This window comes from Ciconia boyciana, chromosome 4 (assembly GCF_034638445.1).
Source record: "Ciconia boyciana chromosome 4, ASM3463844v1, whole genome shotgun sequence".
Taxonomy (NCBI): domain Eukaryota; kingdom Metazoa; phylum Chordata; class Aves; order Ciconiiformes; family Ciconiidae; genus Ciconia; species Ciconia boyciana.
The window spans coordinates 56,592,322-56,611,634 of NC_132937.1; the positions used below are offsets into that span (position 1 = coordinate 56,592,322).

Sequence of the window (19,313 nt, forward strand, 5' to 3'; positions counted from 1 at the left end):
GCATGTAACGAAGAACCAACAAGTAATGCTTAACTCCACCAGTGCACCTGAGGGCTATAATAGCTCATTTGTATAGCATCTGGAACAATCAGGACAGTAATGCCAAGCATGAACTCTATCCAAAATAGAGGTAGTGATAGTAGGTTTTTTCACTTTGGAAATAATATAAAAAATTTACACAACTCATCAGGAAAAGATAAAAGTCCTACATGGGTAATGAAGAGTTTTTTCTTTTTTTTTTTCTTTTTCTTTTTTTCCTATGTACAAAAAGTAACAGGTTTATTTACTCTGGAATTTAAATGAAAAAGAACAAGACAGAGATATCATTAGCTTTTTTATATTGTTAAATTTTTTTAATAAGTTATCTTTAGTTATTTTTCTTATGTCTGGCTTACATAAACCTTAGCTGAAGTGAAACAGAACGGTATAGCCTCATTTATACTGTGTGACATTGCTACATTCTTTTTTGATTATTGAAGTTATTTACTGATTTCTCTCATGCACCATAGACAGGCAACCTGAAATTAAATGCAGAAAAGCAACAAAGGACACAAAAAGTTCCAATTGGGTTAATTTTATTTTTTAAAGTATATTTGCTTTGCATAAATGAAAACTTTAAGTTTTTCATGATTAATCAGGTTAATAGAAACTTGGGGGCATTCTTTGACTTTGGATAAATAATGGCAACAAGATATATTAATGCCACTTCAGAATAAAGATACTGAAAAAATACATTCCAGGTTACAGGTTTTCGACATAACACTTATGGACTAAGTACCATTCCAGAGAAAACTCCCTGTGCAAAGCCTGTATTTTATATAGATAGCTGAGGCAAATATAAAGACCTTCAGCAACAGGGCTTGAGTGTATTGCAGGAACATGAAACTTAGTTGTCACTTCCACATAAAGCCACCAGGATGTTTTCATAATCTCCTTTGAGTTCATCCTGTCAGTTTAAGGACAAATAAACACAATTGTTAGGATAGTGGTCTCAAGCGCAATAAATTTCAGTAAGTGTTCAATATACATGTACCAAACATCAATCCTTCACCTAAATAAATTAATCACTTGATAACACATATGTGTTAGCCACAGACTGAGCTTGAACTGAGTACCCTCACTGAAGTTATTCGTATGACCTAGAAATAAACACATGCATTCCCAGAGTGGAGCAGAGGTAGACAGGGCCAATAAAAATCCTGGAAGGTCTCATGGCATAAATAAAGAAGAGAAGCATAGATTTCTATCCACCCAGGAGCTTAAGCTTTTCTTCTCTAGATAAAGCAAAAATGCCTTCTTTGACCAGTGATGTCCAATGTTCGTTAATATTAAAATACTATATACATTGTATCTGGGATTATCTCAAACACAGGCTAATAGTACAGTGATATTTGATTCACCATAGGATCACTCATTCAGCTTGGAAAAAATGGTATGTACTGTAATTATTACATGCCATGTTTTTTCAAATTTCAATCTACTTTGCAGACAAGTATTAATTTTTTAGTGTAGCCAAGATAAACCTCAAGCCATTTGCACGCAATCATCACTTTGGAACACGATGAAGTGATGTAATTACACACCAAATTACAGATCACACACAGTCATGACGGAAGAGTAACAGTGATCTTTGGTACCTAACTGAAAAAGTAGCAGACACCAATAAAAATAAAAAATGCATTTTGATACATATAGGGAGTATGTTTCTACTCCAGTCAAGACTTTTTTTTTTTTTTTAGTGGTGTCTGCTAGCCTCCACAAAGCTGTTTTGCAAGTTTAGCTTTCTTCAAGTCCCTCACTCATTTAAATTTTTTGGAAAATACATTGGATGGTCTGTCCCCTTTAAGAAGATATTTTTACTTAAGTCACCTGGAAAGCAGGCCAAATAAATGTCAAGTTAACAAGGTATTTGGAGGAGTACTTCAAATGTTAACAACCTATAGCCAGTTGCATCAAATATCTCCCATAGAGCTGTGAGTGCAATCATCTCCACTCTCCTGCCAATGTACCTTATGTCTGCCCAAGCACAGGAACCTGGGGATACTGTAGTCTCCAGTCAACTCTTGGCTTCTACTGTAAGATGATATCCTGACACATGTATAACTACTAACGAATTGCTATAGCTTCTGTAGCAAAAGCATTGCCCCAGAAAATGAATTAGTTTTATCAGCATGTGAATTACTGGGAACATGAGTTACTCAGCTACAATGAGTTACTCAAGATGAACTGGTGATTGAGGAGCAGAAGAGTTAACAAACACTTACTTAACTTCCAAAATCATTTGGATTTTTTGCGTATCATATGGCACGTGAGAGAAAACCTACCATAATGGCTTGGCGGAGAGAGATGCCATACAGCCTCTTGTAATAGCCTTTGATCTCATTCATATCCACTTCATGGCGTGAAACCATGATTCTGATGAGCTCTCTGTGCCGTGTCCCAAAGCCCTGTTAAAAGAAAAAAAGAAGAAAAAAGAAAAAAGAAGAAAGAAGAAAAAAGAAGAAAGAAGAAAAAAGAAGAAAGAAGAAAAAAGAAAAAAAGAAGAAAAAAGAAAAAAGAAGAAAAAAGAAAAAAGAAGAAAAAAGAAAAAAGAAGGAAAAAAAACAGAAAAAAAAGAAAAAAGAAAACAGAAAAAAAGAAAAAAGGAAAAAAGGGAAAAAGGAAAAAAGAAAAAGAGGCTACTTATGTTATTGAAACATCTTAAATCAAGGTTCCGCATGTTAATCCATCAGATGTCTTTGTGGGTATACAGAGCCCACATCCTATGCCTTTAATATCTCTCATGAGGAGGTAATCTCATATCCCCGTTCTGTTGCCTATGAGCACAATTCACTTCTGACAGGCTATCTCCACCCCTGGATTTCCTTTTTACATATTTCTTTTAGCTGTTTCCTAAAAAGAGGCATGTCCTTCATTGTGCTTGCTAGACACCAGACACAACCTAGACTTCACTACCTTTTTTTATTATTTTTTTAAGAGTGCAATGAACTATATTTTCATAATGATTCACTCAATTTTTCACATACTGTTCCTAACCAAGTCATAGGAGTTGTGAAAATACCTGCATACTAGACTGTTTCAGGACCTCCAGTTGCCTCACTCAACTTAGGTTCCAAATTTGCCAGAAGGACCATGGATGTCTTGTTAAAGATTAGGCTTCTCTAAGGTTCTTGTCAAGATCTGTAATTGCTTTCCCCTAATATTTTTGTGGCTTCATAAATAAGAAAAGTTCCAGTTAGCTTTCTGTCACTGTCTGGAGTAAAAGATGTATGCGTGGATGGACAGATGAGTTCCTGAACACACTATAGCAAACAGACAGCTCCTCCTATGGAAGGACACTCAGAGGTTTCAAAGGAAAGAACAGAAAGAGAGAGAGAAATACACTGAATTTCCTTCTGCAGTTCTTTTTTATCACACAAAGGGCTTAGAGAGCTCTAGCTAGCTTGTTCTTTTTCAGCTTACAAAGCACCCCATGTTTACAAAGAGAAGTTCTTTCTTTAGGTTACCTTCATCGCCAAGTGGAGTTTTTCAGCAAAGAAAGCTGGCTTGCTCGTGGCACACTTCACTGTAATAAAACAATGAGATAAGGTCACATCTGTTATACATGTAACAAGTAACAAAAGGCAAAAGTTTGGAAAGAAATCACTTTAAAAGCAGTCTCGGTGTTCCTACCAGCATATCCATTTAGCTACTTCTTTGTTACCTGTCTTCAAAATATGGGAGAAATAGCAACTCCTTTCCTCTATCTATTCAGAAAGCAATTCAGTCAGGGGAGAGTAGTTACAAGATTGTGCTCCCCAGTTTACTGCCACAAAATTAAGAAAGATGTTGCAGTTCCCAAGAAGAAAAATGTGAAAGCATTTGTGTCTTCTACAACAGAGCTCGAGGTTATGATCTGATGTTTTGTAAACCAAGTTATACTAAGTACTTGCCCTCCACTTCTGATATTAAGAGGGATCTGATGGGACTCATTCTTTTATCCAAAGTACACTTGATTGTAATACAAAAGCTGAGAACAAGATGGGTGTCTGGCTTCTGATTCCATCCCTGGTCCACTGATAAGTGTGATTTAAGTGAGTCACTGCCTCACCTTACTGTTCATGAGGAACAGTAATATTAAGGGTCTTAATATACACCTTTAACACAAACCTTATAAGAATATTTTCTTTAACAAAACCACAGAAGGCAATTTGTTATATTTTTAATAATCACATATTATGAACGTCTTTGAAAAACAAAATTTAGAGAAGAGTGGGTTTGGTTTTGTTTTTTTGAAGACAGGTTCAAAACTATTGGATTTTTGATACATATTGTGCCTGTTCTGACAGGTCTTTTTGACATATTGACTTCCTGTAAAGATCTTTCTATGTTGATGACACATTTGTTCTCCTTAAAAGATCTTTCTACATATCAGGGGAGGTATTTCTACTCATTCATCAACTTTAACTGACTTTAAATAACTCAATTAAATGACTATGTTCAGACTAGATTTTCCAAAGTATTATATAGCAAGTTTCTCAATGAAGCAGGGTAAGCCCAGAATGGCCTCCTATCAGAGCATGTATGACGGTAGTAAAAAGTAGGTTTTTATATGGTCAGTATACATACTAGGTTACAATCTGCAGAACTACTTACCAAGGGCAGTCAGGCAGTTCTCAATATCACCTTTCAGCTCCAAATCCAGTACCTTGTTCATGTCATGCTTGCTGTATTTGGTGTACTTCTGAAAGACTAAATAAGGGAAGAACACTCAGTGAATAGTGATGAAAATGCAGCATTCTCCCTGCATTGCCTCTGCCTTATTCTGCCCTCACTGCTGCAGCAGTGCACACAGATGACTGGTTGTAGGCCATCTTTCTCATTTTCTTCAGCCAGCACAGTGTAAAGAGCAGTGTTACTGCATGGACTGGTGGAGTCAGCATAAGGAATGGGACTTTGTTAGGATGGTAGGTTTTGTGTTTCCAGTGGTAGGGATGGAGGCTGTCCAATTACTCCACTGGAGCCTTTGACATTAGGTGATATCCCTATACCCAGGGCAAACTGGCTGAGGAGCAAGACCACATTGGGGAGCATTCAGAACCCCTGCCACACTGATTCCTTGGCCTTGTGATCTCTAGTCATGTGAGACTTCATGGTAATAATTTTGTTAACAACCTAAATGTATTGCTCATCACTAGTACGAAAAGAACATCTAAGCTCCCAACTGCACCCTTAGTCAGCAAGCATGTATCCAATTACAACGGCCTTTGTAGCAGTCAGAGTCACATCTTGATAATCTATATCTTCTCTGAGTTTCTGAGCAGGCCATGTTCTGAGCAGGCCTTTGTGAAGCACAAATTTTCATCCAACCTACCCCTTCGGAGATGTGGGTAGCTTCTTACAGTAAGAACAGTAACAAACACATTAATATCTGTTCCTTTCCTTTTCTCTCCCGCTTCATACAAGGCCTGTCATAAAGAAAAGAAAGTAGTAAAGTTAACATCAGTATAGTAAAACTCAAACAGAAATACTGAACTTCTGAGGCTACCGGCCAAAAGTAGGCCATTGCTTGTCAGTAATGAACTCAGGCCCTTGACACAACCCATAACAAAACTCTACACAACCTCTAACTAACTCTAGCTTTATCAAGCAATACTTCATACTTCACTTATGTCATAATACTACCTAGAGAACACTATGCAGCTACAAAACACATTTTCAGACATTTTACGATCACCGTCTAGCTGTCCTGGGTATATTACATTCTTGAATGAAGATATTTTTCATACATCATGATATGCTTACATTCTGCATGGGAGCTTAGGACTGGCAAGCTTTCTTCAGACAAACAAAATTATCTCTGATATTAACTGGACAAATGTGAAGGAGCAGCCTACGCACCAAGTACTCCTTGTCTTTCCAGGAGTGACTTTAATGGAAGTAAGAACCAAATCAATCACCTTCATTTTCCTCACGTCCTCAAACCTCTCTAGAAGTAATAATTAAAGACCTCCAAACAGCAGCAAAGAAGATTTAACAACACTCTCTCTGCACCAAGAGAAACAGTATTGAACTTTTGAGCTTAGACAGAGTATCAATTTACTGACCTTTCCTATCTAGGGCTGATGACAAAACTAAACTCCTTATGTAGCAGGAATAAAAGCAGTATTGCTCAATGGCCTTTTCTTGGTTGGATCTTTTAAATTTCAATTTAAAGTCAATCTACTTTTAAATTGTAACAGTGATTTAAGATTTTATAGGTGAAAACTCAGGAAAGACTGCTAAGGTTTACCAAGATTTTAACAAAATCACACTAATGGTGGAAGAAATAAGGGAAAGATCAGTTGCTCATTTTAAAATTATTCAGAAAATTACTGTGAGGTTTACCCAATAATCTTGAAGGGTTCATCACTGTAAAGCAATAGCTATAGCTAACATACTGCAGAGTTCACACTGGTCAAGGTATGGCAGCTGGTTCTGCACATACTTGAGCACACCCTTGTCCCTCAATTCAAAAACTGTGTTATAAACAGAAGGAAGATTGTGTCTAATCTCTCCAATTGTTGACCTCTACTTCAAATGGTCTGCATGCTTTATATGAACTAGAAGAGGTCTTGGAGAAATGTTTCTGAAGCTAGATATTAGGGTGAAAATTTAATTTCCTTCAGACAGTGAAGCTTACATGAACTTTTAAAAATAGTATCCCCTCAGAAAAAATTGCTACATAACATATAAATCTCTGTTAGGTCTGGAATGCACAAGATTCAGGTAGAACATTAACAGCCAGAGTTTGTAATCTCAAGTAAGTCAGATGAAGAAGCTCTGCAGAGTGCCAAGTACGATCTTACCCTGGCATCACTGTCAGCAAGCTCATCATTCACATGAGAATCTTCACATCGGTCAGCCTACATAAATAAATAAAAGTTCATTGGTACTCAGAATCATACAGTTGACCAAAACTCAGCATTTTAGAATTCTGCCCTACCATTCTCATACATAACTTTATACATAACTGCAGATAGATACTGTTATGTCAATCATTCTGTGAATAAAGCTATTGTATTTGTTAATCAGTCAGAGTTCACATTTCTAAGGCCATCAGCAACTCATTTCTGAAGTCCTACATTAAAATCCACAGGAAGTATTGTTTCTTAATGTGAAGTTAGAGGGTTGGAAGCTGTGATCTGGTCCCTAATGACCATTCAATAGACTTCTTTCAAGTTAGTTTGAAACCAAAAACTGAAAATCAAAATGATGCACACAGACGTATCAAAAAATAATCCCACATGCATGTACAAACTTCATATATATGTTCTGAACAATCATGGAATCAAATATTTATGCATTTTAAAAGGGTCTTTTTATTGGGCAGCTCCAGCGTTCAAACTCATCTGCTTTTGAACATAAATTCACAAAATACTTTGTCGATTTGTTAGTTCCCTGTCCCTCTCCCATTATCTAACTACTAGAAATATATCTTAACAGCAAGACAAAAGGTTTATTTCTCTAATTGTAAGCATTTCTTCTTTTTCTATTTCTAGTCAATTGACATGATATTATTCCTGTTGTTTTTTCAAGTGCTTACAGTTATCACAAAAAAGTCTTAAAAGCATAACTGATAAACAATAATAAATATCACTGTTTTTTAAAATGCATTTGAGATAAAATCTCATTATAGCTTGTTTAAGAACAATTTCATATGGTCTAAGATATGTAAATAAAAAATAATGCAAGAAAATAAATATTATCTAAATCCTTATTTATTGTATGCCTTGCTCTAAAACAGTCTTGACAACATTAATTTTTTCTAACGGGTAATGTCACTCAAAATGCTTAAGCACAGCATACCTTGGCTAGAGCAACCAAAGCCTTCTGAAAGTCTCCAGATGTGTCAGAGATAATGTCTTGTGTCAGATCTCTCTTCAGCACTGAAATCGAAAGAAAAATAATTCATAGTTTGTTTTAAAGTTATCAGTTAGGTTGACTAGATGATCTTTAAAGGTCCCTTCCGACCCAAACCATTCTATGATTTTTCAGCCTTTACTTAATTTCCCACTTAAATATGCCCACTGGAAATGCAGTTTTCTTACTTTCTCTCACTTAGCTTTGAGAGAAGGGGTACATTTGTAACATGTCCTCTAATCCCTGAGATGTGCTGTGAAATTGGAGGCTAAACCCAAAATCTGCTGAAAAAGTCCTTCTCTAAGGTCTTGTGGGTAGCATTGTCTTGGGTTCTTGCTTGTGAACTACAAAAAAAAGCCTGAAGCTGTTTCTGAGCCATTTGTCTTTCATTCTTATTTCTGGTTGTTCTTATCAGCACTGAACTCAATCACAAAAACTCTTCTGAAAAATCAAACTATTAATTTGGGCTTCTAACTGAGACTATTTGGATGTAAATCTCTTGTAAAAGTTAGCCCATAATCTCAGAAAACATAATTTAATTAGACAACACTGACTGACTGCAGGAAACGTTACATATATGAGAGATACCACATTACGTTTTAGTTATCTCTTCAAAGATCATCCCCCTTTAGTTCACTGATTGCTCCTACTGCTAATGTTATCTGTGTTGCTAACTTAATAAGCTTTTTTTTCAAGCCTAGTGAGATCTTAAGGGGTCAGCCGAGGCTTGGTTACAATAGAAGAAAAGCAGCTGGGTTTTGCTTGCATCCTAGAAAGCATCTAAATGCATGGCCCATTCCATGAGACATCTGCAGTTCTGGGATGATGGTGTGCCTTTTATTTCTGTATTGGGATCTACATAGGTCAGAAAAAGTCAGTATGACCTCCCTCCCCTGCAACTCTTTCAATCTTATGTGAAGGTTCACTTGCCTCCTACAGTGTCATCTCAGCTTCTCATATTGAGAAGTGGAGCTGTGACTGTAGTGTGTCTGCTGTAGAGTTATACCATTAATACTTCTTTCTTGCTCTGAATTACCTTCTTTGTAGTATCTGCTGGCTTCTTTGATCTCTCTGTTGTTTCTTGAGGCCAGAATCTCGATTAAGGTATCTTCATCAGTTCCAAGTCCCTGATAAAAATGGTTGAAATTTTAGAAATGTTATTTGATACAATAAACTTACAATTTAGAAGACCAGAAATAAGAAGAAAATCACGGACTTGGCTTTGAAGGCCCATGTGGAACAAGAAAATTGAAGAACTTTGTGCTTCCATACAATATAGTTATTTCAGCTCTTTTGGAATTAATTTTTATCACATCTAGTATCACTGATACCCAAAAGACATGCTAAAGGGACCAAGCAGCGCACATAAAAGACAGGAATATAAAATTTATGAAGAAAAATACCCCCTTCCCTTTTTGTTTTCTCTTATGTAATCATGTATGCAAACAGTATGTCTTTCTACCACTACATCAGCAACCAGTTTTCAGAAGGCAGAAGGAGTTCTTTCTCACAAAAGAATGCCATTTGCACCCAGTCATCTCCTCCAACCCTTAAATTCAGCAGAGATTGCTGGGTCTTGTTCTCAGAAACTGGATTACCAGTACAGATTAATTTTGCAAAATGGGGTTAAAATGAAGACAGTACACAAGCTTTGAAATCCAAGACCAGTGTCACTTACAGACCCTGATAATTATTTATGCTCTTTAGGAAAGTTTTTCTCAGAAGCTTTTGCCTTACCTTCATAGAGGCTCTTAATTCTTCAGCGTCAAACTGAGCTGGAGTTTTGAGCAAAGCCACAACAACATCTTCCAGGTGGCTTTTTAGAACTTTTTTCAAGGCTTCTTCCAGACTCTGTGACAGGAAGAATAAGAACCACACTAAGCTAGTGAATGGTAAAAATCTGCTGTTCAGCTTCAGCCCAAAAATTAAGTCTAAACTCTCTCTCTAATCTCTAAGTCTGAATCTTAGTCTACATCATTTCTTTAGCTACTAGAAAGAATTATGAAGCCTTACTTGAAATTATTAATTTGTCACCTTTATGTTAATCAAAGTGTCAGGGTTTTTCAGTAAGTATTCAGGAGTGCTTTCACACATTGCAATTCAGCCATATTCACCCATTTACAGTATCAGAAGAAGACTCAAAACAGACTGCTTTTTTTAAGAGAAGGTAATACTATATTGCTGTTAAGATTTGCTTATCTGGATAGCATTTTAATTCATCCATTTATTGCATAAACGATACAGAATTTGGCATGGAAACCATGGACATACTGTAATATCGCCGTACACAAAACTGCAAGTCCTGAAGTTATAATTTGCGCTATATTCTAATTTGACCTAAATTTAAGTGAAAAAAAAAATCTGTTTTATTCTGCCTCCTGTCTGCAAATGCTCAGTACTCTATTTTGTTACATTAAAAGTTACAGCCCTATTCTCCACCAAGTATTTGTCAAGGCTGTGGCTGTAAGAGTGAGAAGGTCAACCTGCTTTGTCAGGATATCTAAACCAACAAGATTATTTCGGAAGCAAACACTATGTCCGTAGTTAGTTCTGTTCTGCTTTTGATGGTGTGCCAGGAACCAGGGTATCTAATAATCTAACAGCATTAGTCTCCCTTTGTCTTTCAAGTTATATTTTAATTTAGGTCCTTAAAAAATATAATTACAAGACTGAAGCTTCCTCTGAGTGGGGAGAGGACTGTGAAAACCACAAGTGAGGTTTCCTGAAAAGAAACAGGAAATCTAGGCTAAAATGAGATATTAGACTTATTTTCTAAGTTGGAACTTAAAAGTTACACTTAGAGTTACAAAGCAAAAAACTTAAAGGAATCACTTGCCAAGGAGCAAACACTCACTAACTCTGGTATGCTACCTGTGCAATCATAATTTCAATTTAGACTTACAGGTTCAACTGGAGAAAATTTGTTATCAAGAAAAGTAAGAGCAATTAAAACCTTTTCCAGAAACGTGCAGTAATTTCCAAGCTTCTCAGTTCCAGGGACTAGCAGTTTTACCACTCAGAGGTACAAGAACACTGCCCCCTGTACATCCATCCCCATACCAGTGTTGGTATACTTGTGGAACAGTGTTATGGTCCTACAACTTTCCTATTCTATTTAGCATTCTATCTGGACTTAAATATTCAGAGAGATGCCTCTAAGTCACTTTCTCCATCTCTCCCTTTCTCTCAGAAGACTGTCTCCCAGGTGGTAGTGAAGTCTCTGCATTCCCAGTGATTTAGTGATTTAAAGGATCTTTAGGGCATTCAAAAAGCTGGAAAGTCAGAACTTCAAAATTTTTCTTTTTATTTCAAAATAGTGGCCGGCATATTCAAAGGTTCAGCCCTGGCAATATAGTTGCAGGTTATTATCATTCTGTCATGGTTTTCACAAACTACAGAAGGCAGAAAACTGTAACTTTTTGTTCTATGAAGCTAAAGCTATATGTACTATCTGAGCCAGGAGCAACATTGATATTCTGGGTGTAATTTTAAGCTTGGCTTGAATATACTTTACCTTTCCTTTAGCCTGCTGATAGGCAGCTTTGATCTGCTGACGCTGAGCATTTGTTCTTTTAGTCAAGATGTCAATGATGGTAGCTTCATCCACACCTACAAGACACCAAACAACAACATGTCTAATATATTGGAAATATTACAGTGGTCTCCAGTGCGTCATTTAGCCAAATAATAATTTTTACATTTTATTATTTTCTCTATTTCATATTTTGATTTCTTGACACACTGAAGTTTAACCAAAGGAAAAACTGTAATCATCTACTGACTTACAATTAGTGATGTAGTGAAGAAACCAAATAAATAGATTACCACAGAATACAGAAACCTATGTTTCTACAATTTCATACAGAAAGTCTTAAAGTGTTCTGAGTACAGAACTTACACTACAGAATAACTAAAAAAAAAAAAAAGAATTACATGACATACTCATTTAATGTCAGTAAGTCACATTGAAAAAGGTTTCAAAGTACAGGCAAAGTGCCAAATATGAATTTCATTAGAAGAGAGAAGCACAACAGAAGCATACACTACATTATCAGCATATTCACTGCCTTTTGCAGGGATTTTATGGAAATCAAATAAAAAAATATTAGTATAGTATGTTATAATATTTTTTGATTCTCTAGAAATTAAATTTTTACAATCCTTCCTTCAACATATTCAAGAACTTTAATGTAGTACTAAGGTCTGAAATTGTAATACAACATCAGGATATCAAAGAGTTGAGATTCGTTACCAAGTGGCATAATTTAATGTATAGCCAAGCTTTTAAAAGCAGAGGCGTCTCTCCTGCTTGCCATTGCCTTTCACTCTGATATTTTATTCAGTACTATTCTCAAAATTTCCTAAGGGGGAGACCTAATGTAGCAGGTTAAATATTTACTCCTCTTACCCTTTACAGTAATAGCTTTGTCCAAAGCAACAACATCAGCTGATGGATTGAAGTTAGGGTATGACTGTACTCCAGGGCTACCTTTTGAACTTTTCTGCAGAGGAAAAAACAAAAATTAGAAAAATAATAATTGTTCATTCCAAATAATATTTTTACAAAGAAGCAGTTTTAGATGCCTAAATAACCATGTATTTGGGATTGCCTATTATAGGACTATCAAGGAACATACTCAATTTTGTAACTACAGAGAACTTAACAGACTCAGTAATGGATATGCATTGGATCTATTCCTTTCACACCTCTTATATTAAACAGAAAGTATTTCATATCTTGTTTTAGGCACCTGGAGACGTATTTCTCACAGTAAGTTGGATTCCACGGGAAAACACTTCTTAACCGTTACATTAGGCAATTATGTCCAAATTTTAAAGGCTCTAAAACCACAATTAAATCCTACAAGCACTGCCACTAAAGTGCTACTTATTTCCTTGCAATCTTATGCAAATTGACTGTGCATCACATTAACTGACTTCTCAGCTGACTCATAGCTAAGGCTACAAGCACTTCTTGCATGTAAGATCTTGGAGAAGATTTCAAGTCTAATCGTACAAGGAAGTGCAGAACTGTTACCCAGCTTCTTTGAAACTTGAGACGTAAGCCACAGTTCCTTCACAGACATTATCTACTGGCTGCCTTTGGTGAATTCACTCCTAGATGGGCACTCCCTAGTCAATATCTAAAGTGCTCTGGGAATAACTAGGGATGACGAATTCAACTATGTGACACATTATGTGGCTTGCTCTAAGTCAGCAACACGACAAACCAAGGTACTGGTAGGGTCTATAACCCAACAACACTACCTAACCGATGCCATACTCATCACCGTCTTTTACAGAAGCTATAAAATGCCCCAAGATTCTTGGATGAAATATTTACATAAAATTCCCCTTGGTATGAGATATGGTGAGATTTTTTATTTTAAAAAATCCAGTAGTTTAGCCAAACTTTTTCAGAATCATCTGTACTCTTCGTCCTGTTTCAACAACTCACTGTTTTAATTTTTTTAAATCCTTTGCCACTAAAGTTAAATAGCACAAGACAAATGGCAAGGTCTTATGAGTACTTGTTTTACATACAGCATTCTGTATTGAATTTTGTACACTTCTAACGTCTGATAATTAAATATTCAACTCCCTACACAATTATATCACTAGGAGTTGTATGAGAGCAGAGGGACGGCATACTTACAGCAGTGTCTTGCATACATTTGAAAAAATCTCTGTGACTTGCGTGATAAGCCAATAGAGGAATGGAACTGGTTTGCTGCTTGTTTCCCAGGCACACTAAGTTAGACTTTGTCTACTGCTTTCCATGACAAACTTATCTACTAGCAATAAAAAACTGCCTTTAGCCAACACAACCAGAATGACTCAGGACCCTGGGGGTGCAAGGGGGATGGGATGGTGGAGCCAAATGTTTATGCACAAAATGTTGTGGAGTCAAAGTTACAAAATCCACAAACGTCTAGAGCAGACAATTTATTTACTGAAATTTCCCCTCTGTGTTCAATTTTTTAAGATGAAAGTTCTTTCAGGATCTCCTGTGACTTCGCAGTGTGCAGCTTTACCTTTGCTGACAGCCATTTCAGTATCTTAATCAACTTCATTATCACAAAGACTCTCCACATCATCCTAGTGCATTAACTCTTGACTTCTCACTACCATAAGCCTCCCTTCTAATCAGTACCATTACTGATCATCTGAGAAGTTTTATTACATATTGTGACTCTTTCCACCATAAGCACAACATATGATATGAAAACTAGGACATATACTAGTTCCAAAACTAGGAACTAGTATACTAGTATACTAGGAACTAGTTTAGTTCCTCCTTTACATTCCTGGGCTCTAACTCATGACTTCCCGTACCTCAGCCTAAGAGTCCCTGGTTTTCTCATGTACGCCATCTGAACATGTTCTTACACATTCACACACCTGTGCATCAGATTACTACTTTAAAGAGGACAGCTTGAGTGAATCAGTGATTGGCCACTGGAAATTACAATTTCATTACAGTAACTAGTTCTGCCTAGGAATTGATAACTAGGCTGGTATGTGCAAATAAGAGTAATTTTTCATCTGATAGAAGACTTGATAGGTTATTACATTATATTAGATTATATGCTGCAATAAAATTGGGTTCTAGTTCTAATCATCTGGAGTTTTGCCATTGGTTTTCCTCCCTTTGAGTATATGAAAGGCGTTTGGTGGCCTATGCCTTTAAATCACTTCTAAAAGTACTTGGAAATAAGCGTGATGCTCTCAAAAGGTGATAATACTTACAATACATTCCTGCTCCTGATTTTCCATGAACCATGCCTGTTTCAGAAATTCTGATACCATAGCCATGTTGACAGAGTTTCTGGGAAAAGATGCATCAAGTTACAAACCATTTTTCATCAAGTTACAAACCATTTTTCATCTTTTTCAGCATCAGTGCAACTCAAGGTTTCCCACTGTTTTCCCAGCGGGTTTCCCACTGGTTTCCCAGAAAGCTGGCTTCCCAGCTTTTCCATAAGATACCATGCAGAATGGGAAAAAAGACCAATGGTGAAGTGATTTGACATTGAGCACCCAAAAATAATGAATAGGTTACTTCATAACAACTTTGAAGTGAGGAATATTCTGTTTGCTAATAGAAACAGTGAGGGAACAAAGAGCAGAAATTAATGTTTTATCAAATAAAGTATTTTTGATCTGCTCAAAATAGATATTTTTTTTTCAAAACACACTTCCATAGCAAACTCTAAGGGAGGCTTGGTTTTAAAGCATACATATAAACAATAAACTAAAGATAATGTTGCTGGGTAAACTGGAGTATCTTTGAATCTAGTGTGAAGAGACAAGATGCTTTTCATGATCTTGGGGTACAGATGATATAAGGTAGATCATATACACGAGTATAAAAAATGATGTTGCTTATGCTGCAAACACACTTGCCTTACCTATGTCCTGTGTCCCATAGGAAGGGCAAAAAGCAGTCATTTAAAGCGACACACACCAGTGTAGCTGCAGCCCAGCTGATTCTTTCCCTCATAACAAACTGTAAAACTTACTTCCACATCCAGCTGCCAACAAAGAGGCAGCTACCTCCCACAGCCCTCCTCTAGTCCTCCAGCCCAGCTCCACCCTTCCCTCCCTTCTCCAAGGCAGGAGCCAACTCACACTCCCTCTTCCTCAGAAAACTTGCTTTTGTGCCCTTCCCTCAGCCCTGAGGGCACAAGATTCAGCTCTGCCTTTGCTGCTAGAAAAACTGAAACCAACTCCAAATCTGTATTTATATGTTACTTAGAGTAGGTCTCATATACCATCTATATGGATAAATAGTGGTCAGAATATTATGTAAGTTGTAAGGATCAACTTTTATGCACGTTTAAGGATCAGAAAAGCTTATGTTGCTATTAAAAAAGGCATTTTATCGAGCTGTTATAGTGACTCCTGTACCCTTCTTTTATTGACAGACAAGTATATGAGGCCAGATGAAGTACTATGGTATGTAAGGTTCTGCTGCATTTTATGACAGCACACATAAAGGCCATATGCAGCAGGATGAAAACATTCTAAAGTCTCCATAGTACGTGAACTGAGTCACCAATAGTGACATGTACAGATATGTCTGTCGACTAATAGATTCACAGAGTGTATAATCGTTTAAAACTAAGAAACAAGATTCAGTTTCGCAGCACCAGATCTGAGAAGAGGCGGGACCAAAACTGCATTTTGGTTGGTAAAGTAACACTTCTCAGGAATCAAGCTGGTAGAGCTGGCTCCAGGGAGAACTGCTAACATCTCCATTACTTCTGCCTGTCCCCACCCAGACTCCTCACACCCAGCTCTAGAGGTGTTGCTGCTCTCAGGGGTGACTAAAGCAGAAGGCTGCTAGCCTACACTAAATTGGGTTTATTAAGCCTCTAAACCTTCATGTCTATCTTAACTTAAATTAGAGATACAGTAAAAGAGTTCTGTGCCTTAAAAACTAAGTCTTTTTTTTCCCTCCTTTTTAAATAAAGACACTTTGGCATGCAGATCCATTTACTTCCATCTAGTAAACAAATAATGTAATTTTAATAGAAGTCAAAGTAACCAATGGCTCTTGAGAGGGGCTAAAGACCTTACTCTGCTTGAATTGGCTCAGAAAGTTAAAAAAACACCTTACATATAAAACTGTTTGCCTACTTTATAAGAAACTATGGCTAATAAGAAAAAAAAAAGACTGGAATCTAGGAAGACAGCCAGACCCCTGACAGAGTAGACGTCTTTCCCAATGCTTTGACTCACGCCACTCTGAAATGCAAACAGCTCATGTAAACAATACCTAGATCCAGGAGGGATAACTTCAGTCAAAACATTATTTTAAGTTAGTATGAAAAGGACTGGAAGAACTGATGGCTTTCTGCCATATATTTTCCTTTACTTTTGAGCTCAGGACAAAGTCCATGAACAGGGAGATGAAAAAATATATGTACCTACAGAGTGGTGCAAACAGAAAGTACCATAGAAAAGTGTGACACTTCCTTCTGGTTACTCTATACCAAATACCTATTTGAGAGTTATCCTGTTTAATAAAAATATTGTCCAGGCCATGTATCCCACTTCCCAAACTGGAATGTGTAGGCATTCCATTTAAAAGGAAAGAACATCAAGAACTTGAAATTTCTGAGTTTGAAAAATATTGTGATTTTTATGCATTTTATCATTCCCAATTGGAATGATCAACAGTGCAACTGGAATGAAAAATCAGAGATCCCGACTGGAAGCCCTAACTGTTGCTTCACAAGAATTACTGCAATGTTGCTTTCTGTCTGACTCCCAGTCTCCAAAAGAAGCATCCTTGAACTGAACTTATGCAAATTTTTAAATGTTTTGAGAAAATACTCAATATTTATTGAAAATATTTAAACACACAAACTAGACTTCTACATTATAGTCTGTGTATAATGTATACATTATATGTATACATTATACCATTGACAACATTTCTCCATGCTTATTTAACCATGCCTTGAACTGTATCAGATATATCATCTCTGGTTACTGTACAATGCTAGTTACAAGTTGCTATTTACATCTTAATGTAAATTAAGGTCATTGTGCCCTACCAGAAGAACAGGCAGTAGATCTAACACAATAATTTATTTTACAGTGGGAAAGTCTACTGAATACGAATGAAAACATCAGAGAGAAAAACAATCTCATCCTTGGAAAATTCAGTGGAAAGTTTTAGCAGAACAAGCCCCAGATGATACAGCCCTTACTTATGTGGCTTTGCCTAAGTTCTTAGTCACAAAACCAGGGTTTTGCTCTGATGTTTCTAAAAGATTGCTTTGCCTCTTTTTCATCACTTTCATGAGCAGAGACCCCTCTACAGTCCCAAAGCAGCAAACTGTTGTTAAAGTAACAACAGCTGTTTCTTTTTTTAAGTTTCCATACAAAGCACAAAGTTTTCCAGCAACTCCAGTTTTACTGCAGGTTTCTACAGCAGCCTACTACAAAGGCAACGAGAAAGCATAGGAAACAGTCAACTCCAAATAAGTTCGCTTTTAATCTTTTAAGCTTTTTTTTCCTCGATTCCTTACATGCATTAAATAAAAGCAGTAATTGTCCAAGCCCTTCCGTGTACATGAAATGTTTCAAAACTGAAAGAATTTCTCCTGCCCACACCCATCTTTTCCCATGCCAGCAAATCCAACCCACAGAAAATTGCGCCAGGTCACTTGACAAATTTAGCGTACAATTCTTAAAGTTTGTCGGGTCTACAGAGAGCAGCAAAGAATTATGAAAACTTACCTTCTTCCTCACAAATACTACTTTTCAGCGTGGCACAGTCAGGAGTAAGAGAGCAGAAGGCTCCGATGCTTTTATAGCACTGCGCGGGAGACCCCACCTAGCAACCAGCTTGTTTGCACAGCCCCAGAAACGGCTGCTCTTTGCAGCAGCTAAATCTGGGTACTGTCCAAAACACAGAACCACACAAAAAAAGTCATTGCAAAACTATGTGCTGGAGAAAGGAGGGGCACATTTCAAAAGGGAAAAGACAACGAATGAGCATGCCTTGATAGCTGTCCTCCCCTGCTGTGACCACATCACTCACTGTAGTAAATTGCCATAAATCTTTTGGGATGGTAAGCTTAAAATGTTAAAAAACTAAACCTGAGTTACTCCATTCACATTTTTACATGTTTGATACTACACTACTTCAAAGTGAATATATTAAGATATATCTTTGTTCAGTGAAACTTTGAGAGAAAAAAGAGCAGAGAAGAGTTGATAAGGCTTCCACGTTTCACTGAGCACTGGTGGCTATTAGCTCTGCTTCTTCTGCATGTGAACCCATGGCAGAAATGGTCCAGGAATAAGGCATATCTAAAACTTAATATCGATACCCTATATTTTTTTTTTTTGTTCTTTTTTTTTTTTTAAAGGAAACACCTGGAAACCAGCAGGCTTAATTGAAGGGCAATAACTGGCACCTACATAATTAGAAAGAGATTGAAACATTCAAATTAAACTCTTAAGTTCAAAGTGAGAGTGGTTTACACAAGATAAGGGATTTCGCCAGCCTGCTAGAAGCGGTTTTCTGCAAGCACTTCCTCACCAAGCCAGCCAAACACATTTTCAGGAGCACGTCCGGCACAGCACCACGTGGCATATCTCTAACATCTCAGATTGGGCTGGAAAGTGATGCTCACTGAAGAATACCATTTCCTGAACCAGCAGCATTTGCAATTAGCAGATTGGCCTCCGAGCTGGCTGTACTCCTGCTTTTTGCTGACCTGGATCTGCTGCAACACACTGGTACCTCCAGAATGAGGAAGTATGGCTGATCTGCCTCTCATGAACATACATGAAATGCAGTCTGCCCTTGAAACACAGGTGTAGCAATTAATAAAATGAGGAGGAAGGGGAACAGACTGCTGGGTAGCATTAGAGGGGACACTCACAAGTTCCTCAAATGTAGCACATCA

At 37.1% G+C, this 19,313-nt stretch overlaps 1 protein-coding gene across 1 annotated transcript; it reads right to left on the reverse strand.

Moving 5' to 3' along the window:
* Window positions 1-366: 366 nt before the first annotated feature.
* Window positions 367-18,286, reverse strand: ANXA1 (annexin A1). Its single transcript, XM_072860159.1, has 13 exons — window positions 18,136-18,286; window positions 14,632-14,710; window positions 12,290-12,383; window positions 11,396-11,490; window positions 9,619-9,732; window positions 8,918-9,008; window positions 7,828-7,907; window positions 6,828-6,884; window positions 5,354-5,447; window positions 4,636-4,731; window positions 3,507-3,565; window positions 2,325-2,447; window positions 367-946 (listed from the first exon to the last, which is right to left on the reverse strand). The coding sequence occupies exons 2-13, from the start codon at window positions 14,695-14,697 to the stop codon at window positions 887-889; spliced, it is 1,029 nt and encodes a 342-aa protein (XP_072716260.1). The 5' UTR covers window positions 14,698-14,710; window positions 18,136-18,286; the 3' UTR covers window positions 367-886.
* Between the last annotated feature and the right edge of the window lie 1,027 nt (window positions 18,287-19,313).